Source organism: Talpa occidentalis, unplaced genomic scaffold, assembly GCF_014898055.3.
Source record: "Talpa occidentalis isolate TD23 unplaced genomic scaffold, MPIMG_talOcc4v2.1 talOcc4.17, whole genome shotgun sequence".
NCBI lineage: Eukaryota > Metazoa > Chordata > Mammalia > Eulipotyphla > Talpidae > Talpa > Talpa occidentalis.
Window position 1 is genome coordinate 43,954,603 of NW_023601754.1, and position 27,991 is coordinate 43,982,593.

The following is a 27,991-nucleotide window of genomic DNA, read 5'->3' on the forward strand; positions in this document are numbered from 1 at the left end:
GCGGGCTTAGTAACTGGAAGAGAGGGTCGAGGGAACGGTGCCTCGGGAAGCACACGCCGGCCGAGAATGTTCCGGGAGTTTTGAGCATGCAGCGCGTCTACAGGTAAAAGCTAACGGACCGCGGGGGACGCGGGGCTATACGGTGGCCGGATTGGTCCTTTCGTAGCCGGAAGTGACTCTCGAGAGGCGTGGCTGAGACGCTCTTGTGGACTACGGTGGCCGGCGAGTCGGGCAAAGTGCGAAATCTCGCGCGATCGCGCTGGCGCCGTCGGGGACGGGGCGGGGCTGGCGGCGGGGGCGGGGACCCGGAGCGGGAAGATGGCGGCGGCGCAGGAGGCGGACGGGGCCGGCAGCGCCGTGGTGGCGGCCGGAGGAGGCGGCTCCGGTCAGGTACGGAGGCCGAGAGGGGCCTGAGGGGTTCTTCCCCACCCGGGGGGCCTCCCACGGGGCGTGTCCTGCCCCTTTTAGCGGAATCCCGTGCAGCGGTGTCTCCTTGCCCAGAGGGACCTTGAGTACCGGGCCCAGGCGGGGCCGGGCAGCCCTGGAGGCCGGGCAGCGTGGGGAGCAGGGCCCTGTTGCGTGCTGGGCCCCCTGCACGCTCGTGCCGGGAGGCCCCCAGGCTCACTGCTCGAGCCGGGGAGACAGCGGCGCCGAGGGGCGCAGACTTGTACCCGGCGTCCTGGGCTCTCCTCTCCGCGCTCCTGGGCTCCCGGAGCTGTCCCGGCGCGGTCTGCCGTTCAGGATCTCTCGGTGCCCGCGGTGTGGGCAGTGACTGATTAATCGGGAGTTTTCTAGCTCTGGGCAAGTCAGGTGGTGATCGTGGGTTAAGGCAGAGGCTGTGGAGGCGACGGACCCATTTTATTGACGTGAGTCCAAGGATCAGTGAAACAGGTGCTTGCAGAAGGTCACAGAGTTTAGCTTGGGGATCCAAATTCCGGGCGTTGCTGACCCCGGGTGGTCCGGACTGCAGTGGGGGTGCTGATCGCATCGACTAGTCCCATGGGGGAATTAGTCCAGAGGCTGGTGACTTCTGCCCCGTTGCCACCTCAACTGAACTGAAGCTGCAGAAGATACTAGTTCAGGCAGCCGCCCTTCAGGCGTTTAGGGAATCGCTGGAGTGACAGCAAGTTGCTGTCGACCCACCCACTGGGATGTTACTGACATGTGGGAGGCAGCACAGGGGAGAGGAGCGCAGGTTGGGAGGGGAGAATGAAGCTGACTCTCTTTGTGACCTTGGGCAAGTTCCTTGGTCTCTTGGAGCTTTTATTTCTCCAGTGGTAAATGGAGGGGTTCGACAGGAGGGCAGCCCTGTGGTGGGCCACAGAGAGGGCGCCAGCTTTGCCCCTTCATCAGTGGAGTGCTGACAAGACTGACAAGAGATCCAAGAAGACGGTCCTGGGTGACTTGGGTGATGACAAAAGTCTATGCCAGTGAGCCCAGAGGAGGGCAGATAACATGATGGGCATGGGGTGAGGACACCAGCGAGCAATTTGTGTGACAGAACCCCATCTGAGTCTTTTAAGTATCCTCAGCCAGGGCCTGACCTGGGGGCGGCCTCAGGAAATGTTTGTTGATTTAGGCTGAAAGGAAGACTCAGTCCCTGTCTGCAGGGTCTTCCTGGTCTTGACAGAAGGTTTGCGCTCCCCCCACCCCGGAGATTCTGTTGTTTTGCTGGGTGGGGCGTCATCAAAGAGACTGGAATTCTGGTTACCCTGGACCCATCACTGCTTTCCAGACTTAATCCTTTGCCTTTGGGATAAAATACAAACTCTTTGGCTGATCAAGTTCTTGCATGAGCTGAGTCTTCAGGCTAGACTGGGATTTCTCACTATTGATAGTTTGATTTGAGTAGTCCTTTCTGGTGGACGAGTGACTGTCCTATGCAGTACAGGATGCTTAGCAGCAGCCATGATCTCTCCATTTTAGCACATACCCTGTCCAGTGGTAACAAGCAAAACTGTCTGCCGACATTGTTATAATGTCTCCAGGGAGGCAGAATCTCCCGGCATGCGCTCCCCCCTCCCCCACCCCCACCCCGCCCGAGAACCCCTGGGTGAGGGGTATATCAGCCACACTAAAGCTCTTTTATTTGGGGGAGGATGTCTTAATATTTCCTTCCTCATTGCTATTGCAAGTGTTTCTTTCTCTGTACATGGTTAATTGTTACTAGTCCTGTAAGTTCCAGATGTTCTGTTCTCCAGGAAGCTTCCTCTCATGCTGTCAGGCTGGGTCAGGTGCCCGCTGTGCTCTCCTGACCCAGCCCTGCCCACTTTGGATTGCCATTGTCTGTCTCTCTTTTACTAAGCTGGAAACCTCTGCAGGGCAGAGCTGGGACTCTCTTGGTCACTGTGGTTGCCCCCAGCACTGTCCAGCTCAGACTCAGGCAGAGGATAGGTCTCAATGTTTGTGGCATGAATGGATCTTGAGGCACTTGCACGTGGCGGATCCAGGCTCTGGCTGCTGGAAAGCCTGTCCTGCGCCCATCGTGGCTTAGGCGTAGCTGTCAGGGTCTTATCTGCTTCCTGGTGCCCTTGGTGGGTGTTCGTGGGGACTTGTGTATAAGATTGGACCTGTGGTCCAAGAGTTGGAATTGTGTCTTAGTCACAGATGTGTCCAGAGTCACTACTACCCTCTCCCACCAGCAGGGCCCACCGCAGAGCTTGGTCCCCTCATGCCCCAGCCATCCCGCTCCTCCAGCCAGGGGCTCAGGCCCAGGCCCACAGCACTGCCATTCATTCCTTCAGCTGATGGGTATCGAGTGCTCCCTGCATGCTAGTCCCGTGCCAATGCTGGGGCTACCGCTGTGAACAAAACAGAGGCCCTGCCGCTTGGATCGCATGTTCTAGTTGAGGGTAGAGTTGGAGGTTACGGGGAAAACACACAGGGCCAACAGTTAACAAGAGAAAGAAGGAAAATACATAGCCAGCCAGCCAGTGATCAGCGCCTGGACAGAAAAAAGGGTGGGGAAGGGAATAGCAAGTAAGGGGTGATGGGAGCGTTGTATTTTAAACAGGGTGGTCTGGGAGGGCCTCTATGAGGAGGTGACATTTGAACAGAGACTTGAAGGAGATGAAGGAGTCACCCAGATACATGAAGGAAAATCCTTTCAGGTAAAGGGATCAGGGCAAAGGCCCTGAGGTGGGAAGTGCCTGGTACAATGAGTCGAGTGGGTAAGAGCAGAGAGGCAGGGAGGGGGCCAGGCCTTGGAACCATGGCACTGAGTCTGCCTTTACTCCACGGGAGAGTTACCTTCTGATGGAGAGAGAGCTTAGATACCACAGCTTGCTCACCTGTCAGCAGTGTCAAGTGCTTTTTGTTCATTTCTGCAGGGGTGTGGTCCCTTCACCCCAGCCTGGCCTGAGAACACCTCCATCCCTCTGAACTGTCCCTTGTTCCCGACTGCAATCCTTCTTTGCCCCTTAGAGTGTTCCTTTTCATTGCTGGGTATTTTTCCATTGCACAGATGGTTCATTTATTCATCGCAGGACATTTGCGCTGTTTGTGGCTATTGTGCTAGAAACGTCTTTGTGTTGCTGTCCACTCTTGCTTCTCTCGCGTAGGTCCCGGGCCTGGATGGTTGTTTTGTAGGCGGCCTAGTTCACTTTCTGAGTATCTGCTGTGGTCTTCGAGCAGCAGCTCTGTTTTCCCCACTGGCAGTGTTGACCCATTCTGGTCTTTCCCCACCTCGCCAGTGGGGGTGAAGGCCGCCCTCCTCAAGTGGGGTCTCATTTCGGTTCTCATTCGCATGTCCGTGGGAGGGTTGCCAGTCAGCGTGGCCATCATGGCAGGTAAGAGAACAGACCTGGGAGGCGGCCAGATGGGGGCTCAGTCCTGGCCTCCAGCTTCTTTTTCTTGATGCGGAATCAGCTCAGACCCACCCACGGGAACCCTTTCTTTGGCCCCCCAGTGCTCCCAGGAGCAAGGCCAGCTCGGAACAAGGGTCCCCGTGCCCGTCTCACCTTGCTTCCCCCGCCAGCCCCTTTCCCGCGCCTTCCCCTTGCCAGCACACCCTCTACTGGAAGTTGTGTCTCCCCAGGGCCAGCTCCCTGAACACCCAACCCAAAGTGGGTCCCTGTCCCTCACCTCATTGCCATCAGCACCCCTCTCCCCGCCATTTGTTTCCTCCGCAGCGCTCTTCCTGCTGACCATTTTTAATTATCCTGTTTACTGTTCTGCGGGTGTGTTTCCCTCTAGACCCTGAGCTCGGGGAGCGCCATGTGGCCACAGGGGCCTGGCGCACAGTAGGCGCTCAGGAATTACTTTTTTCAACACATGAAGGAAATCTTTTCTATCCAAAACGCACTAATAGTTGCACACCCGGGCTTTCGGGCCGGAGAAGGGAGTGGGCAGAAAGAAGTGACCTCCCCAATCTCACAGCCGGGAACTAAGGGACCAGGCCCCCCGCCTGGGTCTGTCAGGCCCCACGGCCCCCCCTTTTACCATGGTGTTGTCCCACACTTTGGGGGTTGACAGTGGTACTCCTGCTGATGCAGGGGACGGGGGGGGGGCGGTGACAAATGACACGTTTGATAAATGCTGACCTGCCTAGCAAACCCGTCTGGCCGTGGGGACCACCCCGTCGGAGGGGGACAGAAGGGGATAGGGCTGCGGTGTGGGCTTGGGGCCGTGGAGGGGCCAGGTGGGCAGTGGAGGCCCAGGAGGGGAGAGTTGGGCGCCCCAGCCTGCAGGGACCCCATGTGGCTCTCACAGGAGTTTGTGGTTCGCTGCTCCGTGCTGAGCCATGCTCATGTCGCCAGGGACCACGGCCGTCCTTCTCCTGTCCCTTGCAGGCTGCGGGGTGAGGGGACAGAGCTGGGAAGAGGTGTGGGGACAGTGGGAAGAATGTCCTCCTAAACTGCCATTGTGGATTTCTCTGCTGCTGCGCTTCTGTCTAAGTGATGAGTCTTCTCTGGGCCATCAGCCTGACTCCAGCCCTGCCCACCCCCTGTCGTCCTGCTGCTGAGTGACCCGGACAAATGTCAGAGCCCCCGGAGCCTCCGTTTGCCCAGCTGCCGAAGTCAGACCAGCAGCCCTGGCCCCCAGGGTGGAGCGCGCCACTTTTCTCACGTGCCGCTCCACGTGACCACGAGGGCTCCCTCTGTTTTTCTGTGTCCATCTCACCTGCTGGACGAGGAGCCCAGAGGGATCGCTCCCACACCGGCCGGGCACGGAGGAGGCCTCAGGAATTGTTTGCTCAGGGCAGGGCAACACTAACTGCCTAGTTCCCCCTCCCCGCAGTGCCACTCTACCGTCAGATAAACCCAAGTCTTGTAGAGCCTGGCCCCGCCAGGCCACCCTTTCGGCATCATTACCCACGGCCCCCTCCTTACGTCCTGGGCTCTGGCCCCCGGGGCAGTGGACGGTCCTGAGTATCAGACTCTCTCTCTTACCTTTGTTTCTGCTCCTGCTGCTTCCCTCACTCCCTCCTAGGCACTGGCCAACACATTAGGTTTTAGGTCTTAGCTTCCTCTTTCAGGAAGCCCTCCTTGATCCCCAGGAAGGACCAGGTACCCCCTCCCACCCTGGGTTCCTGCATCCCAGCCCTGCTCACTTTGGGTGGTCTGTGTCTGAGGACGCCTCTGTCTCCCCCCATTGGATTGTGAGCCAGCGGAGGGCACCCCTTCTTGGTCACCATTTGTCAGCACAGAGTATGCCTTTGGGGAGTGTTTGGATCTTGAAGGAAGAAGATCTGCTTCCCTTCAGGTGCTTTTATTTTTCCATTCTCCAGTTACTGATCAAGCAGCCCCTCTGCGCTCAGCCCATGCTGGCTGTGGCACGTGGTGGTGCCTAGCCCGGTGCCTCGGGCCGCGTCCTGCCTCCTCACCCCCACTGTCCCCTGCAGGTGACCAGCAATGGCAGCATCGGGAGGGACCCACCGGCGGAGACCCAGCCCCAGAACCCACCACCCCAGCCAGCACCCAACGCCTGGCAGGTCATCAAAGGCGTGTTGTTCAGGTGAGCCTTGCTTTTGTTCCCTGAAAAAAGTTGAAAGCAGACGAGCCTAAAGAAAGGAGAGAGTCGCAGAGGATGGCCAGGGCCAAGTGGGAGGAGATCCTGTTGGTTTTTGTGGAGTTTGGTGGCGGTGGTGGTGAGGCGGCTGGACTCGCTGGGCTGCTGGAGTAATTGCCACAGCCTGGGGGCTCACACAGCAGAGATGGGTTTCTCACGCCTCTGGTGACGGCGGGGCTGGTTTCTTTGGAGGCGTTTTCCCTGGGCTTGTAGATGGCGTCTTCTCCTGGCGTCCTCCGGGCCCCCTGCCGTGCAGGTCTGCATCATCCTCTTGGCTGCTTGCGAGGACACCATCATACTGGATCACACCCTCCCTCCGCCTTCACCCTCTTTTTTTTTTTAATATTTATTTATTTATTTGTTTATTTTTTATTTATACAAGCACTGGGTACAGTCAGAAGTGCGGGAGGGCGAGAGAATCCACCAGAGCCAGAGCAGGGCGCAGAGCAGCAGAAGGACCGAAGTACACTGCTGAGGGGAGCAGTGGGCGCAGCAGGAGAGGTCTGCGCGCCATGTGGGACCCTCCTCCGGTGCCCGGGGAGCAGCCGGGGATCGAACCGGCGCTGCAGAGGCCGCGGGCAGCTTCGCAACCCAGCGCTCAACCGCTGCGCCACCGGGGAGGCCCCTCTCTCTCTCTTTTTTTTTTTTAAGATTTATGTATGCATACAAGAACTGGTATGTAAGCCAGAGGTGAGGTGTGTGTGAGAAGATTCACCAGAGAGAGTGGGGAGCAGAACAGGCAGAGTGACTGAAATACACTGCTGAGGGGAGCAGCGGGCGAGACAGGAGAGGTCTGCTGTGCCATGTGGGTAGCTCCCTGGCCGGGGATCGAACTCGTGCTGCAGTGGCTGGCGATAGCTTGATAACACTGTCTTTAACCCCTGCGCCACCAGGAAGGCCCTTAACTAAGTGTCGCCCCAATGGGATGAAGCATATGGGTGTTTTGCGCAGCCAGCGCCACCATCCTTCTCCACACCTTTTCCATTTTCCCCCAAAGGGAAACTGTCTCCATTATCTGACAGCTGTCCTGACCCCCTCACCCGCAGCACCTTGCCACCTTCCGTCTCCGTGAACGGGATTCCTCTCATGTCATGTGCGTGGAGCATACAGCCTGCCCTTTGGTGATCAGCCGGTGGTTATCCTTTTATATGTGGACTTGTGGCCATTTCTGAGCAGCGGGAGCACGGGTCCTGCCTTCTGGAAGCCCGGCTCTTCTGACTGAGGCTCTGGGGAGATGCCAGGTGGGCACGGGGGCATATTCCTGGGGCTGGGTTCTGTCTCTCCTGCCCTCGATCTGGTGAGATTCCCCTTCTCTTTCTGGATCTTTGTTTACCCACCTGCAAAATAGACATTTCTTTTTCTTTCTGGAGAGTTGTTTCGACATAGTGGTCAAGAGCCAGGGCCTTTCAGGTCGACTGTCACTCCTCCTGTGTCAGCTGTCAGGATGGAGGAATTGTAGGGTGGGTTGTTTAAAACAGTCCTCCCCTTGGTGCAACCACCCTCGCATGGCCCTGGCCAGCTGCGTGGGATGCTGGGAGATGTCTTTCTTCTGAGAAATGACACGTGCGGCTGAGAAGCAGGGGTTCTGTGACTGAGGAGGAAGGGGAGAGTAGTTTGGGGGGCCAGCTACTTGTCTCTGCAATGCTCTCGCATTAGATTTTCCCCTAAGCTGCAGCCCATGCATACTTCCCATGTGGAATGAAGTCATTCAGGCAGCACTGAGAGCAGACGGAGAAGGTGACAAGGAAGCGTCACACGTTGCCGGCCATCCCATAAACACATGGCTGTAGTTGGCAGTTGGCTCTAAGTGGGATTACATAAGGACGCACACAGAGTTATTCAAAATAGAGGGAAGTTGGGGACAGTCTGCTGGTCCAAAATGGGGGTGAGCTAATGAAATTGGGGGCAGGTAGCATTGCAGAGCATGTAGGGGCTCAGGCCTGTGCTGATGTCTGAGCCCCCCACCTGTGGCCTGCTCAGCCGCTTACTCCTCCTGCTGGAGATGGCATCTCAGTGCCTGGATTCCTGAAGCTTGCAGGTCTTTGAAAGAATTTGGTGCAAATTCCTGTCAACTAGGGGGCGCAGAAGAGGCCACATACCCAGAGCTGCCAAGGATAGCTTCTGTTACTCAATGTTAAAAAAAAAAAAACAAACTTAGAAAAAAAAAAATATTTTTTAAAGATTTATTTTTATTTATGTATACAAGTGCTGGGGTATAGACCAGAGGTGCCGAGGTTAAGAGGATTCACCAGAGACAGAGTAGGGAGCAGAACAGGGAGATTGACTGAAATCCACTGCTGAGGGGAGCAGCGGGCGAGTCAGGAGAGGTCTGCTGTGCCATGTGGGTCAGCTCCCTGGCCGGGGAGCGAATTCATGCTGCAGTGGCTGCTGATTGCTTGATAGTGCTGAGACTTAACCCCCATACCATCAGGAACGGCCTAGAAAAATATAAAGAGAAACAGCTAAAAAAATTGCCTACAACCCTGGTACACTCTGGTGTGGGACAGACCTGCCTGCCTGGTGTCCCAGCGTATCACATGGGACACCGAGAGGCTGACGTAATCGCCCCACCTTTCTGCTCGGACGCTGGGGTCATCCCTGGTGTTTGTACCCCACGCTGCTTCAACCACGGCACCCCTGTCCCTTCCCCTTTCTGTTCTGCCTTCCCTTGCTGTGTCCATGTGTGGACTTGGAAATTTCTTAAATATCAGTTTCTTTTTTTTTTTCATGCTTCAAGCAACTCTGAATAAAGATTATTTTTATCTTTCCTTTCACTTTTATGTAAGAGGGAGCCTATTTTGCACAGTTCTGCATCTTGATTTTTTCCATTAACAACATATCTTAGCGATCTCTCCACGCCGGCACATAAGGGAGCTTCCTTCAGATAGCCGCTTTTAATACTGTCACAGTGCAGGCTGATTTCTTCCCTCAGCACCACACGTCGGCTTGGGTGGGTGCCCAAATGGGGGTTCTTTAAAAAGCTCTAATTCAGGGTTTGTTGTTAGGGCCCATGAACTCTCCCAAGCTTTGAGCAGGTTGAAGTTTCAGGTGGGAGAATGGCCTGTTTTTTGGTGGCCACTGGAGCCCATGGTTTTCTAATTATTCCAGTGGTTTCCTGGATAGGGGTGGGACAGGGACAGGGTAGTTAAAGGGGTAGGTGGGAGGAAGACTTTATTGTAAGTCATAATGTATTTAAAAGCTTCTGAAGCCTAGGAGCTGCATGGTTTATTTGCTTACGCCAGTAGGCTGCAAGGATTAGGTGAGGGCCGCCCCCTGCCGGCCTGGGGTCTTGGCGTGGGATGTGCGGTTGGAGGCTATTGTCTACCAACCCTATGAAGGGGTGTGCAGAACTTTGAGTGTCTGGATACACACATGTTCTGCAGGAGGCTGGGAATCCAGAATCCTTTAAGTCTTGTCCAATTGGCTTTTTTTTTTTTTTTTTTTTAAGATTGATATATTTATATAAGAGCTGGGGTCCAGGCCAGAGGCATGGGAGGGTGAAAGAATTCACCAGAGACAGAGTGGGGAACAGAACAGGCAGATGGAACGAAAACACTGCTGAGGGGAGCAGCGGGCGAGACAGGAGAGGTCTGCTGTGCCATGTGGGTCAGCTCCCTGGCCGGCCGGGAATCGAACCCGCACTGCAGAGGCTGCGGACAGCTTCACAGCACTGCGCTCAACCCACTGCGCCACTGGGGAGGCCCCAATAGGCCTTGTTTATACACAGACACCCAAGTCTGGAGAGATCGGGACCCCACGGGCCACACTGAGTCAGGCAGAGCTGCCTGTGGGTGTCCCCGCTCCCGCACGGTCCCTTGGCGTAGCTGCTAAGATGGGAGCCTCCCTTGGCAGTGGAGGGGTCCCAGGAGATCACCAGTTTCAGCCCTCCCCCCGCCGTGTACATCAGGGACTTGCTGGGGGAGCAGCGGATGTCTCAGCTGGACTGTGGCCCCTGAGTCCCGGAACGCGGCTGCTCCTCAGCTTCCACAGGCAGAGACAAGTCCCTGTGCCTGGTCCTGCCCTTCAGCAGTTCAGGGCTCAGCGGGGAGGCACCCCACCTACACTAGCATTCCCTCCTAGTATTTTTCCATTCTGAAGTTCTTTATATGCCTTCTCCTCTGATGAAGATAACAGCAGTAACAGCTAACGTTTCTGAAGCACTGATACCTGCTCCGTTGTAGTGTACGTGTACCCATGTATACGTAAGTGTGTCAGGGCAACCCTGTGAAGCAGGTGGGGTCATCCCCATTTCAACTGTTGAGGGAACAGAGGCCCAGAGAGGGTAAGCGCCTTGCCTGAGGTCACGCAGTTGACTCGTGGTGGAGCCGGGCTTCAGATCCCGGCATCACAGCTTAGAAGCCGGGCTCTTAACTCTCCGCTCTGTGGCCGGGGATCGAACTCGTACTGCAGTGGCTGTGGATAGCTTCATAGTACTGGCGCTTAACCCCTTGGACCACTTTTTGGGAGTTTTATTGTGGTAAAATATATATAGAAGTTACCATATTAACCATTTTAATGGGGGGCAGTTTCATGGCATTTAGTCCATTCACGTTGCTGCGTGGTCACCACCACCGTCTGTTTCCAGAGCTTTCCCATCTTCCCTTGCTGACACTCACTCCCGCCTCTCCCTCTCCCGCCTGGGCTGGTTGTTTTCTGTCATGTAATTCAGTGCACAAAAACAGAATCATGTTCTGTAGACGTTTCTTCATCTTTCCCTTTTATTTATTTTATTTATTTTTTTAGCTATTTATTTAAACAGACACTGGGTACAGTCAGAAGCGCGGGAGGGTGAGAGGATTCACCAGAGCCAGAGCAGGGAGCAGAACAGGCAGAAGGACGGAAGCACACTGCTGAGGGGAGCAGCGGGCGGCAGGAGAGGTCTGCGCGCCATGTGGGACCCTCCTCTGGTGGCCGGGGAGCAGGCGGGGATCGAACCGGTGCTGCAGAGGCTGCGGGCAGCTTCGCAACCCAGCGCTCAACCACTGCGCCACCGGGGAGGCCCTTGCCTTTCCCTTTTAACACTGTGTCCTGGAAATACCTCTAAGACAGCCAGACTACGTCTATTCAGTTTTGTGAATTTGGGGGAAACCTGGGAGAGGGGAAGTAGGAATGGCCTGGTTTGTGAGTCCTCACCCTCGTGCTTAAGAGTGTACAAGACCCACAGCAGACGCAGAGGAACAAGAAAAGGACTTAAAAGGATTTATTTACTTATGAAGGGAGAGAAGAGAGAAAAGAAGAGGATTGGTTGGCACATGGCCGTGGCCTTCTGTCCCACTCGCAGAGACCAGGGCGCCCCACGCCAGCCAGGAAAGAGCAGCTCACTCTTGCTCGTCTTTTTTTCAATATTTTATTTTATATAATTGTTACATCATTTTTCATTTTTGCACAATGTATGCATTTTCATTTTGGTTTTATTCCCCATACAATTGCACCCCCCTTTATTTTGATCCTAATCCTTCCTCTCCCTGCCCCCCCACCCTGTAGTGTGTCTCTGGTTTATAGTTGCTTGTTGATTTTGATTTTTACTTTGTATTAATTAGTCTTTTTCCTGGTCCCTTATTTAGGTTTTCTAGATTCCTGCTATGAGTGAGACCATCCGGTATTTTTCTTTTTCTTTCTGACTTATTTCGCTGAGCATGAGCCCTTCCAGCTCCATCCATGTTGCTGCAAACTGCATGTGTTTATCTTTTTTGAATGCTGAGTAATATTCCATGGTGTATATGTACCGCATCTTCTTGATCCAGTCATCTGTTTTTGGACATTTGGGTTGTTTTCGATAGCTTAGCTCCTTGCTTGTCTTCTTCTTCTTCTTTTTTTTTTTTTTTTTAAGATTTATTTATTTATTTATACAAGCACTGGGTACAGTCAGAAGCGCGGGAGGGTGAGAGAATTCACCAGAGCAGAACAGGCAGACGGAGGAAGTACACTGCTGAGGGGAGCAGCGGGCGGCTGGAGAGGTCTGAGCATCATGTGGAACCCTCGCTGGCGGCTGGGGATTGAACCAGCGCTGCAGAGGCTATGGGCAGCTTCGCAGCCCAGCGCTCAACTGCTGCGCCACCAGGGGAGGCCCTTGCTCGTCTTTTTAAGGTCCTCATGGCACCTCTGCTCCACCCAGAGTTCCCCGGAGGAGCCCTCTCCCGTGCGGGGGGTCAGGCCTCGGTGTCTGAAGAGCCACCCTTCCCACCCGCTTGGCTGCGTGTCACTGGCTGTGAGGACTCGCCGCTGTGTCTCACTTTTCCTCTTACACGTTGAGAAAATGACCGTTCAAATATTGAACTGAGATAGTGGCATCTTGTTTTTTATTTCTGTTTTTTCCTATCCTGTTATTCAGAGTATGGATACTTCTGAAGCTCACTTGATGGAAATTTTAAGGATTTTTTAAAACAAATTCTGAAGCTTCAGGGCTCTGTGTTTTCTCAGCTTCTCGAAGTGTGCTGTTGGTGGCATGTTTGTGCCGATTCTCACCCTCAGCATCTTGTTTCCTTGTGCGTCTGGCTTGTCTTGGCCGTCCGTTGGTCACTGTCCTGAAACTCCTTTATAGGGATATTCTCAGGCCTAGTAGCATGAACCTGGTTTTTGTTTTTTTCCTAAGAGGACTTGCTTTGCTTCCATGGACTGCCCGGAGCATTAGCAATCTGGGGGTCTCCTTGCATCCAGTTCAAGCTCTGGGGAGGGCTCGGCCATGTCCACACCCCCATCCAGGGTTGGCGCCTCTGGGGTCTTGGCGTCTCAGGGTAGGTTTCTGTCCCCTTGCGTGGGTCCTGGCTCGCGTACTTGCCACCCATCCAAATACCTACCGATGTATCCAGATAGAAAAAGAAGCTTCCAGTCCTCCTTGACTTCCTTGGGGGGTCCAGTCTTCCCTTCGTTTTTGCCTGGTAAAGAAATCTCCAGTCTTGTCCATTCTTCACTGTTTTTCAAAATACGTACTTACGCGTCCTCTCATGTAAACTTGACAGCAGCACAGTGAGTAGGTCATGAGCAGCGCAGAGCCCTGCTGTCTCGGCAGCTCTCACGCATGTGAAGTCTGGGTAGCCTGTTTGTGTTTAGCAAGGTGTTCCAAGTTGTTTCCAACAGGAGAGTTGGTCTGGATAACCAAGCCCCTTGTGACTGAAACCAGGGAATAACCAGCTGTGTACTTTCTCCACTTTTCAGCTGACTTGAGCTCTAAGTTGTCGCACTCTCTAAGGTTTGACACCTCTGAAACGATAGGCTACCTGGTTCCTAGGAGTCTCTCATGCTGGAATTCCAGGGGCCTCACATGTTAGTTTTCCGGGTCCAAGGTTTTGAGGTGCAAGCTTCTGCAGCCAGGTGGCCACCAGGAGCTTCTGAAGGCTGGGGCCCTGCCTGGGGACCAGGGCAGCGCCCGGCTTCCCCCTCTGCTGACCAACAGGGTATCCAGAGTCTCCCCACACTTGGTATTTGGGGATAGCTCTCTCCCTGCTCAGGGCCCTCCTCTGTGGTCACCAGCCCTGCATCAGCCCCTAGCAGGTGCCAAATCGGCAGGGGTCTGGCGGCTCCACCCAAGAAAGTAGAGGCTCCACGCTCACCGGCGGCCCTGCTCTTCCCTCTGCAGGATCTTCATCATCTGGGCCATCAGCAGCTGGTTCCGCCGAGGGCCGGCCCCTCAGGACCAGGCAGGCCCCGGAGGAGCCCCACGCGTCGCCAGCCGCAACCTGTTCCCCAAAGACACTTTAATGGTAACTACAGGCGGGGAGATACAGCACGGGGGCGGATTTGGGGGCATTGGGGCAGCCCAGGTAGCTGTCACTGCTGGGTCTGTGAATAGGTGGGGTTGAGGAGCAGGGTCCATCTCCCACCCATGAAACCCCGTCACCGGAGTGAATCCCATAAGGCAAAAGTAAATTTCGGGGGTTGTGGTGGGGTTCTCTGTGGAAAGAGGAACGTCAGAGGTTTCACACAGTTATTTAAAATCTCAGCAAGTGTTCAGACCCCAGCAAGCTGGGCTTCTCCCTGCTTTGCCATTCCCCACAGCTCTGAGTTCCTGGCATTCTTGTCGGCAGGGTGACTCTCTTCAGCTGTCCCTTATCAGTGGCCGCTAGGGCCCTGGACAAAGATGGCTGTGGGGACTGGCCAAAGGAGGCCATTCTCTGAGGTCGATCCCCATCTCCCCTGTGTTCCCAGTAACTAGCTGATGACCCTTTATCCAGAAGCTTGCAGCCCTCTGACCAAGAACGCTGTAAGAGGCCAAGAAGGGAGAAGATGATTCAGGGTCCTAATCCTTTCTGACCCCAAATTCTGACTGGTGGCTGCTGTCCAGCTGTTACTTTGCTGGTAGACACGGGATGAGAAAAGAGAAAGTTTATCCTGCCGGTGGCTGCTCTCCTGCCCTACCCCTCCGTCCTCGCTGACCACAGCTGCAGCTCTTCATGAGCTCCCATGAGCATTTCTAAACACCTGCCCTCCCCTCCGGCAGAACCTGCACGTGTACATCTCAGAGCACGAGCACTTTACAGACTTCAATGCCACGTCCGCACTGTTCTGGGAGCAGCATGACCTTGTGTATGGAGACTGGACCAGCGGCGAGAACTCCGATGGCTGCTACGAGCACTTTGCTGAGCTCGACATCCCACAGGTGGGGACTGCACCCCTGCTTCCGGCCTAGGGTGCCCACCAAGGGGCCTCTCCTTAACCCTGATCCCAGCCCTGCAGTTTCCAGTCCAGGTTCCAGGCCTGGCACGGCCCTCGGTTCACATGCTGTGTGACCACAGGCATGTCTCCTGAGACCTCTGGACCTTGGCCTCCCCCATCTGAAAAAAGTGGACAGGGTTGGAATTGGCCTAGGATGTTCCCAGCCACTCCAGGGTCACATAAATCTGTGGTTTAAGCCATTGGAAAGATTAGCAGCTGTTCCTGGTGGTGTCTTGTTTGCTCTCTCGCGGGTGTCTGGGCCTGGACCCACAATATCTCCATGGTCATACCTGTGCTTACATTTCCCAAGAGGAGCGGGCATCCCACACCGTGCAGGGCTATGTGGAGAAGCACCAGGGTTGGTCAGGGGCAGAAAGAGCTGGGGAGGCCTAGGCCAAGCCATGTGGTACCCATGGGAAAGGCAGGCAGGCAGGCAGACATGGCTCGGGACTGCCTGGCTTGCATGAGGGTGGGAAGCTCTGGGCGGCAGGGCATTCTGTGTCCTGGGTGATTTGTGTGTTGTCAGGTAAGGTGGGAAGTGGGTGTGGACTTGGGACTGGCTTCTTGGCCTGTAGACAGTGTTTGCAGGCAGTAAGCTGTGCATTATTACTGGGGGTTAAGTAGCCCTGGGAGAGGAGTCTCTCCCCAAAGCCAGCTCGGTTCCCCCACATGTCAGAACAGCATAAGCTACGAGCATGAACTGCAAGGGGACGTGAGGAGGACGCAGTGTGGCCCAGTGAATCCCAGCTCTGCCCGCAGCTCAAGCAGAGAGGGCTCAGCCATGACCCTGGCTATTGCTTGGAGTGTGCATCCCGCACGCAGGCGGCTGCCCCTCTTCAGGTTCCTTGTGTGTATCGGGTGGGAGTGAGAGTTACCCCCACCTTGGATATGGTAGCTGAATGCAGACAGAGCTGGGGCACTGGCGGTCGAGCGGCAGAGCCGAGCAGGAGACTGCAGCCTGGGCTCGCGTCTCTTCATTGGCTGCACGTGTTGTCGCCCCCTCCAACTGGGCCCTGGTTGCCTCCTATGGAAAAGCTGGGGGAGAGCACCCCCAGTGGCTGCGGTCTGTGTATTACTTGAATGTAAACTCAGGGCATCGGGCAGGTACCGTGTGAGGTGCCAGCGCAGGGTCTGGCCCTCAGGGACTTGCTGTGCAGTGAATCGGGCTGGGGCTGAGCGCTCCGCAGATGGCCAGAGAGCTGGGAATAAAGTGGTTTGAGGGTGGTGTCGAGAGGGGCCCTAGCATCTCCTTTTCTCCTCTTGGTTCACTTGGCAGAGTGTCCAGCAGAATGGCTCCATCTACATCCACGTCTACTTCACCAAGAGTGGCTTCCACCCGGACCCCCGGCAGAAGGCCCTATACCGCCGGCTCGCCACTGTCCACATGTCTCGGAGTAAGTCACCCCCACAGCAAAACTCAAATTCAGGGGCCGGCATCCTGGAGCCTCAGGCTGGGGCAGTGGACCTTGACTTCCCCATCCACCAGGGCCGGCAGGAACTGAGCTCAGGCAGGCCAGGGAGGACCTTTGGGTGAGCAAACCTGTGGGATTGTGAGTGACCCCAAGAAACCCTTGGTTAGAGCTGGTCATTTGCCACTTTGCAGCCTCGTATTGACAGTTTCTCTGCCTGGGGCAACTTCTTTACTGCTGTTATACCTGTTTTATTTAATTAATTAATTTATTTATTTATTAAAGAAGATTTTTATTTATGCATACAAGAACTGGGGTGTAGACCAGAAGTGCAGGGGTGTGAGAGGATGCATCAGAGACAGAGTGGGGAGCAGAACAGGCAGGTCTGCTGAAATACACTGTTGAGGGTAGCAGCGGGGAGACAGGAGAGGTCTGCTGCGCCATGTGGGTAGCTCCCTGGCCAGGGATCGAACTTGTGCTTCAGTGGCTGCCGATAGCTTGATAGCTCTGAGACTTCAACCCCTGCACCACCAGGGAGGCCCTGTTATACCTGTTTTAGAGATAAGGAAACTAAGGCACAGAGAGGCTACTTAATAACCCAGAGGTTACTAAGGGGCTTACCCAGGTCTCACAGTAAAGGTGGAGCCAGGACTCGGACCTGGAGTCTGACTCCATTGTCAGCTCTGGTGTCCTGAAATCCCTCGCCCAGGGCTAAGCTTATTTCTCACTACACATCTGTGGCTTAAAATTTAGATAATTCTGCAGGCCAGCAAAACCCGTCGGTCTCCTGTTCTCCCCAGTTCCTGCCTCCACAGGCCCTTCAAGCTCGTTTAGCTGTTTCTTTCCGCTACTTAATCTTCACTGGCCCCTGAGAAGCTGATACCGCAGTTTCGGTTTTTCCAGCTTCAGGCACCATTTTTGGACTTCCCACTCTGGAAGAGGCTTTGCCAGTTCAGGACTGTCATGCTGGTTAGATTAACAGGTTAATAAACTGCATTTGCCTCATTGTGAGTTTGTGGCTGCTATTTACCCCTGAGATCTCACAGCCCAGTTAGATATTTTTCCTTTCCCATCTAGCCTCTCGCTTTCCAAGAGGTTAATCATTGTTGGCGCTTTTTCGCTTGCTCTTTGTGTTTGTCCTTGGGTCTAGTCTCCTGCTTCTCGGCCATGGCCCCTTGTCTGTACTTGAGCTTCAGCTGATCTGGAGGGGGTTCCCTCAGGAAGCCCCTGCTCCCCTCACTGAATTCTCTACTGTGATTTATGGCACCCGTGGATTTGCATAGGGTCCCCCCAGCTGTCAGGCGAGGCAGGGTGGCAGAAGCACTCTCCATGTGGGCTAGAGCTCTCCTATTTCTTTTGGCATAAAGACATCCCAAAGGGTTATAGTTATTTTGTTATTATCAACACTGGATGAAACAGAAAGTTGCTGGCTCTCTGTGGGTCCCCAGAACTGATTTGGAAGCGTCCCCAGCCCGAGTGGAGTGCTCTTCCGTGTCAGGGTGACCGTGTCCGCGGCAGGTTCCTTGCAGCGGGCCTCCTGTGGCTGACCTGCCAAGGAGCTGGCAGAGCCTGCCCAGGGTGTGGCCTGCAGGGCAGCCCTACTGGTGGGACTGGCCAGGGTCTGGGTTTGAGGTGCCCACTGCCTCAGACGGCCTGGTGTGTGGCACAGGTTGGTAGCCACTTACTTGAGTTCCTCTTGTCTCCAAGTGATGCCAGGACTTTCTGTGGTTTTGTCTTTGGTGAATGGGACCCTTGTCACTGTGTGGTGAGTTGGGTTCATGTCGCTGTGACAGGTGTCATTGTGGTCTGCAAAACAGAATTTGCAGCAGGCTGACCTGAAAAGTCCTTCAGGATCATCTCTCTCTGCCTCATGACAGGGACCCCCTGAAAGACTTGGAGGGACCTCTAAGGTGGCCAGCCACCAGCTCCAGGATAGAGAAGGGGATGTGGGATCAGGAAAACTGCATCTGTCCGCAAGAAGCCAGTAATTAATACTCCAGAGCAGCCCCATTCCATAGAGATAGCGTGCCCGCCACACAAGTCATCTTAAATTTTCTAGTTGTCATGTTAAAAAATATGTTACCTGGGGCCTCCCCGGTGGTGCAGTGGTTGAGCCCTGGGTTGCGAAGCTGCCCGCAGCCTCTGCAGCGCCAGTTCGATCCCCGGTCGCCGGGCTAGGGTCCCACATGGCGCGCAGACCTCTCCTGCCGCCCGCTGCTCCCCTCAGCAGTGTACTTCGGTCCTTCTGCCTGCTCTGCTCCCCGCTCTGGCTCTGGTGAATTCTCTCACCCTCCCGCGCTTCTGACTGTACCCAGTGCTTGTATAAATAAGTAGATAAATCTTTTTTAAAAAATGTTACCTGTACTTGGTAGCCTCATGTGACCGGTGATCGCGGTATTGGATAGAGCAATTCTAGAAGCTTCAGCTCCCAAAAGGCCACAGCTTCCTTCCTGTCTCATACCACAGCCCCTCAGCCTGACGCCGAATGACAGTGGCTCTTCTCCGAGCCCCTGGCTCTCCCTCCAGGCCCTCTGGGCTCAGGCCGGTCCTGGCTTCTGCCTTTCCTGGATGGCTTCCCCCAGGTGTGAAACAGCAGCCTGGCCCATCTCCCAGGGGTGTATTCTCCAGGATGCCCACCCTTGGGTGTTTCCTGCTCCCCCCAGCCCTGGGAGTGAGGTCTCAAGAGTTCATCATGATGGAAGTGATGGGGATGATATTTGTGGTAACGATAAAGGCAGTAGGCCTTGGATTGAAACCCAAAGTCAGTTCCCAGAAGTGTCTTTGTTGTTTTTTTTTTTTTTTTAAAGATTTGTTTATTTATGCATACAAGAACTGGGGTATAGGCCAGAGGTGCAGAAGGGTGAGAGGATCCACCAGAGACAGAGTGGGGAACAGAACAGGCAGAATGGCTGAAATACACTGCTGAGGGGAGCAGCGGGCGAGACGGGAGAGGTCTGCTGTGCCGTGTGGGTCAGCTCCCTGGCTGGGCATCGAACTCGTGCTGCGGTGGCTACGGACAGCTTTACAGTGCTGTGCTTAACCCCTTGTGCCCCCAGGGAGGCCCTCTGTGTTGTTTTTGATTGAGGTAACATTTGTGAACAACACTGTGTAGGTTTCAGCCAGAAATGAGCTTAGCCCCGTGGAATCCAGAAGCCCTGAGCTCTGGTTCTGAGCCAGTAGTCTATGTAAGTGTGATGTGCAGGGACGGGGTGCCTGGCTAGGCTCTGTAGAACATCAGGAGCTTCTTCCATTGGTCCTGCCAACAAGAGGGGGGCTTTTATCCCCTCACGCTCCAGAGGAGGGGCCAAGACCCAGGGAGGTGATGAAGTTCACCAGTGCCCCTCAGCTAGCGGGAGACAGACAAGCTGTGACCCCAGAGCTCCTGCTCCCCACAGCTCCTTCTCTCCTTTCTCCGTCTCTCCCTGGCCCTTGGGGGCAGGATGGACAAGTCCCAGGAGGACAGCCCATGGTTTTTATTTTTTATTTATTTTTAATGTTTTTTAGAGATTTATTTTTATTTATGCATACAAGAGCTGGGGCACAGACCAGAGGTACGGAGGGTGAGAGGATTCACCAGAGACAGGGCGGGGAGCAGAACAGGCAGATTGACCGAAGTACACTGCTGAGGGGAGCAGCGGGGAGACAGGAGAGGTCTGCTGCGCCATGTGGGTTGCTCCCTGGCTGGGGATCAAACTCATGCTGCAGTGGCTGCGGACAGCTTCATGGGTTTCGTCTTAACCCCTGCACCACCAGGGAGGCTCGCAGCCTGTGTTTTGTCCCATCATGAGAGCTAAAAAGTTCCTAAGTCAGGATGGAGGGGCGAGAAAGATGGAGCATAGAGGAGCACCGGCCTCTTCCTCCTGGCGAGTCTTGGCAAGGTTTGGGGCAAGGTGGTGGGGAATCCCACGGCCAGCCTAGCCTCGGCAAGAGGGCATGATGCCCACTCCCAGTGGGGATTCACAGCCGAGGGATTGCTCGCTGTAGTGGCTCTGGGCCTTCTCTGGAACTGTCCTCACCCCACCTGCTCCTAGGCGTGTTTTCTCACCTTCACTGCGGGCTCAGCCCCTCCTGGGCTCAGTGGACTGGTTGAGAGGACAGATAGCCAAGAAGTAAACCGCTGGGCGGGAAGGCTTAGGGGAGGAGAAGGAAGTAAAAATGGCGAGAACCACGGGGTAGCTTCCTTCAGCTGTGTGGGCTAGGACACGCTGTGGAGGGAGGGACCTTAGCGAGGGACTCTCGGGGTGAGAAGGATCCAACCACATCGACTCCAGCCGTGCACAGTACACATCCGCAGGCCGGCGTGTTAGCGGAGAGCGGACAGGCTGGGAGGCGTGAGGGCTGAGAGGGCTGCAGGACAGCGCCTCTGGGCTTCTGAGGCAGTGGGGTGACACAGTGGATGCTTGGGTTAGAAGAATGGCTAGCTGCCCCGCAGAGAGAAGTAGAGGGGGCAAGAGTGGCCCTCAGGAGGCCAGTGAAGCGGTGACCATGGTCATTTAGGTGGCGAAACTGCGGCCAGCCCAGAGCGGGCTCTGGAGGTGAGAGTTGTGGTCAGACCCGAGGTGTGGGTGGGGCCGGGCTTTCCTAGGGGCCTATGGAGTGGAGAGCTGTGGGTTTACCTGGCCATGGGGTGGGCGTCGATGCTCCTGCAAAGACCAGGAAGCGGCCTTCCTGGTTCCCACAGTTGGAGGGCGGACAAGTAGAAGGCAGGAGCACAGTCAGCAGCTGTTGGTGGCAGGGGTCTGTCGCATGGACCCCACAGGTGGTCTCACGTCTACCCCTCTGCCCTCCCCCAGTGATCAACAAGTATAAGCGCCGGAGATTTCAGAAAACCAAGAACCTGTTGACAGGAGAGACGGAAGCTGACCCAGAAATGATCAAGGTAAGCACGGGCAGGGCAGTTGGGCCCCGGAGGGGCTGTCTGCACCGAGTGCTTGTCTGGCACCAGCCCTGAGCTGCTGTGGGGCTCTGCTCACCTCTCGGAGCCCTGGTTTCCCTCCCTGGACACAGGGTCAGGAATCAGAACCACCTCTCAGAGAGGGGGAATTCGGGCTTGGCCGTCGCAGCCAGTGCATGTGGAGATGAGCCGGCGTGCCATGCGTTACGCATTCAGCTTGGAAGCCTTTTGTCAGCCCTGTTGGGTGGGCCCCATCATCATTCCCGTTTCCAGGCTAGGGGACTTGCTCGAAGTGGCACAGCAAGGAAATGGCAGGGCCGGACGGATTCACACCTAACCAGCCCAGCCCTGGAACCCACCCAGGCTGTGCTCGGCCCACAGTAGGCCCCTGATGATGCGACTCTAGTAGGGAAAATTGGCTTTACGGCGGCCTTCACTCCTGGGTCATAATGGTGACTGCTGCCAAGCACGTTCTGCGCCTGCCAGGCGGCCTCTGGGGGAGGGATGGTCCTGGCGGGAGACGACTTGTGCTGTCACCAGGCCTGGGCCCTGCCCAGCATGCAGGCCCATCCAGATGATTGTGCCTGGATTTTCTGCTGGATCGGGGGCCCAGGGCAGTGGGGACTGGTCAGGTGAGCCTCGGGCTAGGTCGCTGTGCTGCTGCTCTTCTGCTGTTGTGATCGTCCTGGAGCCCTCAGGAGGAAGCAGGCAGGTTCCTCTGAAGCCCACCACACCCCATCTCCCTTCAGAGGGCCGAGGACTATGGGCCTGTGGAGGTGATCTCCCACTGGCACCCCAACATCACCATCAACATCGTGGATGACCATACGCCCTGGGTGAAGGGCAGCGTGCCTCCGCCCCTGGACCAGTGTGAGTCTCCGCTCCCTCAGGCACCCACTCCCCCAAGTCACCACCCCCCCAAACTCCCCACTCTGCCTTGCCCCTCCCTAGATACTCCTCTTTCTCACCCTCCCACACCCCTTGGTCACCCTAGGACTGACCACCCTTGTTCTGAAACCGGTCCACCATCTAGTCTCGTCCAGCCCACACACTGCTTTCCAAAGACGTCCATCAGTTGCTGGCTTTTGCCACCAGCACTTAAAATTGGGGCAGCAGCACTTAAAAACCCGGGTTTCTGACATTTCCCAAACCCTGGATGCCTGGGAGTCCTCGGGGCAAGCCGTGGGCCAGAGCCGAGTGCAGCTGTCCCTGAGCTCAGGCCACTTCCCCCGTCCTCCGGTCTCTGGCAGAGGATCCCTGCAGATGTCTGAATTTGCCACCTGGGAGGCTGGAGGGGTCTTCCCACCCTAGTGGGTGCCTAAGGCCTCGCACTGGACTGAGCAGTGCCCCTGCCCCGTGTGCCCGCAGATGTGAAGTTCGACGCCGTGAGCGGCGATTACTACCCCATCATCTACTTCAATGACTACTGGAACCTGCAGAAGGACTACTACCCCATCAATGAGAGCCTGGCCAGCCTGCCGCTGCGGGTCTCCTTCTGCCCACTGTCGCTCTGGCGCTGGCAGCTCTACGCCGCCCAGAGCACCAAGTCTCCCTGGAACTTCCTGGGCGATGAGCTGTACGAGCAGTCGGACGAGGAGCAGGACTCGGTGAAGGTGAGCCCCGCTGCGGGCAGGGGGCTTCCCAGCACCTTCCTGGACTGCAGGGGGGGAAGGGGAAGTGGGCCCTTTGGCCGGCGCTCCCCTGCCCAGTTTCACAACCTCCCGGGCCCCCTCCCTGCAGCTGGCAGGAAGTGGGCACTCGACCCTGGCAGACCTGGGGGTCCTGTCCCTGTGGCTTCCGTGGTCCTGGTCACAGCTTCTCCCTTGGCTTGGCTGAGCCTTTGGGCCTGGGCCTGCCCCTCCCCGCCTGCCTCCGGGCTTTGCCTCCATGTCTCGCCCTCTCTCCCGTGCCCCTGGCCTGCCTGTCTGACATGGAGGCTCAGCTTTGCTTGCCTGCCTTGTCTTCTATGGTGTTGGGTTTCTGTTCCTCATGCCCGCAGTTCCTTCATCTCTTTCTGTCACTTGGCTTCCTCCCCCGTAGCTCTGTCCCCATCTCTCCATCTCTGTCCCCCCTTCTGTGCGTCCCTCTCCGGCCTCTTCATGCCTACCTGCCCATATCTGACCGGTTGTCCTCTTGGCCGGCCGCTCTCTCTCTCTCTCTCTGGGAAGCCCAGCTTAAGGGTCTGGGGAATTCCAGCAGGTCCTTCTGGGGCCCCAAGAAGGAGATAGGGGCCAGCTAACGAAGATACAGCATCGATGAGCCCCTGGTGAGGCCACAGCAGTGCCCACAGGCATGTCTCACCTCGCCCCCAGGTTGCCCTCCTAGAGACCAACCCCTACCTGCTGGCGCTCACCATCATCGTATCCATCGTCCACAGTGTCTTTGAGTTCCTGGCCTTCAAAAACGGTAGGGGTGGGGCCCTGGGGCGCATGGGAGCCCTTGGGGCTGAGGACAGGAGGGGCATGGTGGGAGGGTAGAGCCTGCCCCATCCCTTCCCCATAGGTGCCCCTCCCACCCGGGGTCTCTCAGCCCCCCTCTCCAGAGGCTGGCTTAGCTGGATAATGGCCCCAAAACTCCCAGCCCAGAAACTCCCATCCACTGGGTGTGGTGCTGCGGGAGGGGCTGGACCTGTTACTCGGGCAGAGGCCAGGAAGCAGCACCGGGGAACTCCAAGGCCAGGAGCAGGGAAGCCCCAGAGCTGTTCCTGCTACTCTGCCCAGCAGGCTGCCTGTTGGGGGAGGCCCCTTGGGTAGAGTAGATGGGCCCAGCCAAGGGGGCTGGAGACAGCCTGGCCCCTAGAATGCCCCAAGGTTCCACAGACCAACAGTGCTGATGGCCAGCATGGAAAAGGCCATGTCCCAGACACTGTTCTGGGCATCCTCGCCTGTGACCTTGTGAGTCCCCACAAGCCCCTGTCCTGGGAGGAGGCCTGTCGTACTCCCAGGCTTACAGTGAGGAAGTATGGGGCTCAGGGAGGTCAGGTAACTTGCCCAGTCACGCAGCTCCTGAGTGGCTGAGCTAGGATTTGGATCCAGGCAGTCAGCTCCCACAGCCACTCTCATCCTCTGAAACCCATGGCCACTTCTTCCTTCCCCAGAGAACCCCAGTCTGAAGGAGGCTGCTGCTCGGCAGCTTCTGGAAGCGGCAATAGAATGAGTGTCAGTAGCATTATTTAGATTATACAAGTGTTAACCTTCTAAAAGGCTCTAACGTCAAAGCTGAACAGTGACGTGGGGCTGACCACCAGTTGGAGGAGTTCTGTTATCTGTGGTTTGTGAAGCTTTTGCTAGACCTGGCCCATGCCACCAAACTCCTGCTGACTGTGAGCTGAGTCAGCCAGGATCCCTCTTTTTCCTGGGGAGACCCTAGGACAAGAAAGGAAGGCACAGAAGGGTGGTCTCACACCCAAGGTCACAGGGTTACGGATCCTGATGAGCCCAGCTCATACTCTGGGTTCACAGCCTCCCTGGTCTGAGGTGGGACTCAGATCTGCCCGCACACCAGAACCCCATCTCCACACCCATTCTTCCTGGTTCGGATTTGGGAAGGTTCTCCGGGTGTCTCCAGTGTGCCGAGCTCTGGAATCAGAATGGGAGCAGGGTTGACCCCCTGGGTTCACGGTCTAACGGTCTCCCTCAGTCCCTGGCCCAGGCGCCACAGTCCTGGCTTCACCTCCTTACCATGGGCATTGTGGTGAGCAAGTCTCCTGTGATTGCCGTCCAGCTGGAGCGACACGGTGTGGCCTTGTCCCCGTGTGGCCAATAGATGGAGAGCCTGGAACTCAGAGGGACTGACTTGGGCCCTCTGGGTTGGGACCAGAGTCTTGTCTGCATCCTGTGCATGTCTGGACCATGACCCTCATGGCTCCAGGGCAGGGGCTGGAGAGGTGGCCCCCGGTCTTCCTGCCCAGGGAGGCAGCATGGCACTGGGTGGACAGCCCAGGTCCAGTGTCATCCTGATTCTGCAATCTCAAGGAAGAGGCTTCCTTGACCAGCCTGGGGGACCTGGTGCATGATGAGTAAGTGGGAATGGCAGCGTCACCCACTCGCCCTGGGTCTCCATATGAGCATGCCAGGTCCTGCTGTCCAGTGCTCTGGGTGGCACTTGTGAAGCAGGACTCTTCGCAGGCAGGGAGCAGGGTATGCACACTCCTCTCGGAAGACCCAGCATCGCCCTGAGGGTCTGAGAAGAATGGGGCTGAGGGAGCTATAGGAGGCTCCCCAACCTTCGGGCCTCCCCCCAACTCCCAAACACAGATATTCAGTTCTGGAACAGCCGGCAGTCTCTGGAGGGCCTGTCTGTGCGCTCGGTCTTCTTCGGCGTGTTCCAGTCCCTCGTGGTCCTCCTCTACATCCTGGACAACGAGACCAACTTCGTGGTCCAGGTCAGCGTCTTCATCGGGGTCCTCATCGACCTCTGGAAGATCACCAAGGTCATGGACGTCCGGGTAAGACCAGGCTGCCATGCCATTCCAGAGGTCACTAGGGGTGGTGGGGGGTGGTCTGGCCAGGCCAGACCCTGGAGCTGGCCATGGGGTTTCCCAATGCCGGCCGCACTCCCAGGACCAAGGGGATTTTCGCACGAGGGGATTTTTTGGGTCACACGTGGGGCAGGGGAACTGGAACAGTGGGGAAGGGCGGGCGCTGGAATGGGTGGGGAGAGTGGTAGCCAGCCCAGCAGCTGACCATGGCCACCCCACCTGTCCACAGCTGGACCGGGAGCACAAGGTGGCAGGACTCTTCCCCCGCCCAACCTTCAAAGACAAGTCCACATACATCGAGTCCTCCACCAAAGTGTATGACGACGTAAGTGTCTCCTACAGTGGGTCCCGGCGAGGGTCCCCAAGAACCCACACCCGCTAGAGGATGGGTGGGGGGTGTACCGCATCTGCCTACCGCCTGATGGGACCACACTTGATGGCCTGTCACACCCTCAAGTCCCCTACCTGCCATTTTTGCTTCCTGGCTGAGTCCACAGTTCCCAGGGCCACCTGGAAATTCCCCTGGACCAGCCTGCCAGACCAGGTGTTGGTGGGTAAGGGAGGGGAGCGGGAGCAGGATTCCAGGTGGGGCCCAAAGAGCAGGCTCCCAGCCCCACCCTGTGCTCCACAGATGGCGTTCCGGTACCTGTCTTGGATCCTCTTCCCTCTTCTGGGCTGCTACGCTGTCTACAGCCTCCTGTACCTGGAGCACAAGGGCTGGTACTCCTGGGTGCTCAGCATGCTCTACGGCTTTCTGCTGACCTTTGGTGAGCAGGTCCTCACCACGCTTGGCATCACCAGTTAGGAGCCCCAGTTCTTTGCTCCCACTCCCACCCCAACACCCAGGGATTCAACAGTGATCAAGTCAGCCTGGCCCTGCCCTCCCAGTGCTCACAGCTCAGTGTCCCCAGAAGGGACAATCCAGGGTGTGGCACGGGGGGAGCCTCCAAGGGATCCCGGATCCAGTGTAGGAATCAGGGAGAGCTTCCCAGAGGCCACGAACAGTGCATTTCAGTTCCGTCTCTGGGAACCCACAGAGTAAACAAGCAGGCAAGCGAGTTACAGTTTGTGATGAGAGTTGTGAAGGGGCTGAAGTGAGGGGTGCATCTCAGAGGGTGATCAGGGAGACCTCGCTGAGAAGATGATATATAGGCAGATCTGAAAGATGCTATGCAGGATTCTGGTGACAGGCAGAGCAAGTGCAAAGGCCCTGAGGTGCTGCACCTAGAGGTCGGAAGTGGTGAGGCCAGCGTGTCTGGAGCAGAGTGAGTGAGGGGGGAGACTGGAAAGGAGGTCAGAGAGGTCAGAGGTTAGGACACCCCTTCTTCCGCTCACGGGTATCCCTTCACCGCCACCATAGGCTTCATCACCATGACACCCCAGCTCTTCATCAACTACAAGCTCAAGTCGGTAGCCCACCTGCCCTGGCGCATGCTCACCTACAAGGCCCTCAACACCTTCATTGACGACCTGTTCGCCTTTGTCATCAAGATGCCTGTTATGTACCGGATCGGCTGCCTGCGGGACGGTGAGGCCCAGTGGGCCATGGGAGGCCCGAGGGGAGGCTTCCCCAAGAGCTGGACTCAGGGCTCTGGTCCAAGGGGGATGACTGTCCAGACTGGGGGGCTTAGTGTGAGGGGGCCGGGCCCAATCTGCAGCATACCCTAGTCACCGCCACCCGATGGGGGACCGGCTCCCCTCACACTGTCTTCCGCCCTTGCCCCCCAGATGTGGTCTTCTTCATCTACCTCTACCAACGGTGGATCTACCGCGTCGACCCCACGCGGGTGAACGAATTTGGCATGAGTGGTGAGGCCCTGACAGCAGCCGGCCCTGCGGCCGAGGCCCCGACGGCAGCAGGGGCCCTCCCGTCCCCACCCACCCCCGCCCCCGACACAGCCGCCGCCGCCGCCAGGGAGGAGGCCCCCACGCCCCTGCCTGCCAAGTCCACCGAGGGGGCCAGCTCCTCCCACGAACCCCAGGAAACCCCTCCAAAGCCAGCAGAGGACAAGAAAAGGGATTAGTCGCTCCTGGTCCTCCTCATCCGCTCCGGCTCCTGGTGACCACCGTCCTCCCGCCGCCCCGGCCCCTCGCCTCCCTTCCTCGTGGCCCTCTCCCTGGACAGATCGGGCCAGGGCGGCAGGAGGCCCCCTTGAGCCAGGGCCCAGCGTGAGGTGTGGGGCTGGGGCGGGCCAGGGCACGTTGTTTGCGGAGGCACTGTCAGTCTGTCTGTCAGTCTGTCTGTCTGTCTGTCTGTCTGTCTGTCTGTTCCTCTGTGTTTCTAGCCATCTCGTCCCGCCAGCCCTGCACTATTGGGAATTGTGGTGAAGCCGAGGTGGCGCTGCCAAGGGGGGTGGGCCAGGCGGGGGAGGGGCCGGGGCCCTCTGTGGGTTGCCCTCGGCCGTCCCGTCCATCACCTTGTCCCTCGTTCCCCGACCATCTCCCTCCTCCCAGACCGCCGCCCTTTAACACAGTCTGGATTTAATAAATTCATATGGGTGTTTAACTTAAACACGAAAACCCCGGTGCCTGCCTTCTCTGCCCCCT

The 27,991-nt window shown here is 56.7% G+C and overlaps 1 protein-coding gene across 2 annotated transcripts; it reads left to right on the top strand.

Moving 5' to 3' along the window:
• Positions 1–34: 34 nt before the first annotated feature.
• On the top strand, positions 35–27,980 carry CLPTM1 (CLPTM1 regulator of GABA type A receptor forward trafficking). 2 transcript variants are annotated; one of them, XM_037516763.2, is made up of 14 exons: positions 35–103; positions 5,843–5,955; positions 13,586–13,709; positions 14,447–14,605; positions 15,938–16,055; positions 20,864–20,949; positions 21,714–21,834; positions 22,333–22,577; positions 23,277–23,370; positions 25,221–25,411; positions 25,674–25,769; positions 26,076–26,211; positions 26,805–26,972; positions 27,173–27,979. In XM_037516763.2, the coding sequence occupies exons 3-14, from the start codon at positions 13,707–13,709 to the stop codon at positions 27,466–27,468; spliced, it is 1,713 nt and encodes a 570-aa protein (XP_037372660.1). In that variant the 5' UTR covers positions 35–103; positions 5,843–5,955; positions 13,586–13,706; the 3' UTR covers positions 27,469–27,979. The 2 variants fall into 2 exon arrangements, with proteins under 2 accessions (XP_037372660.1, XP_037372658.1); XM_037516761.2 differs by lacking the exon at positions 35–103 and adding an exon at positions 319–390 and having other exon boundaries at positions 27,173–27,980.
• The last annotated feature ends 11 nt before the right edge of the window (positions 27,981–27,991 follow it).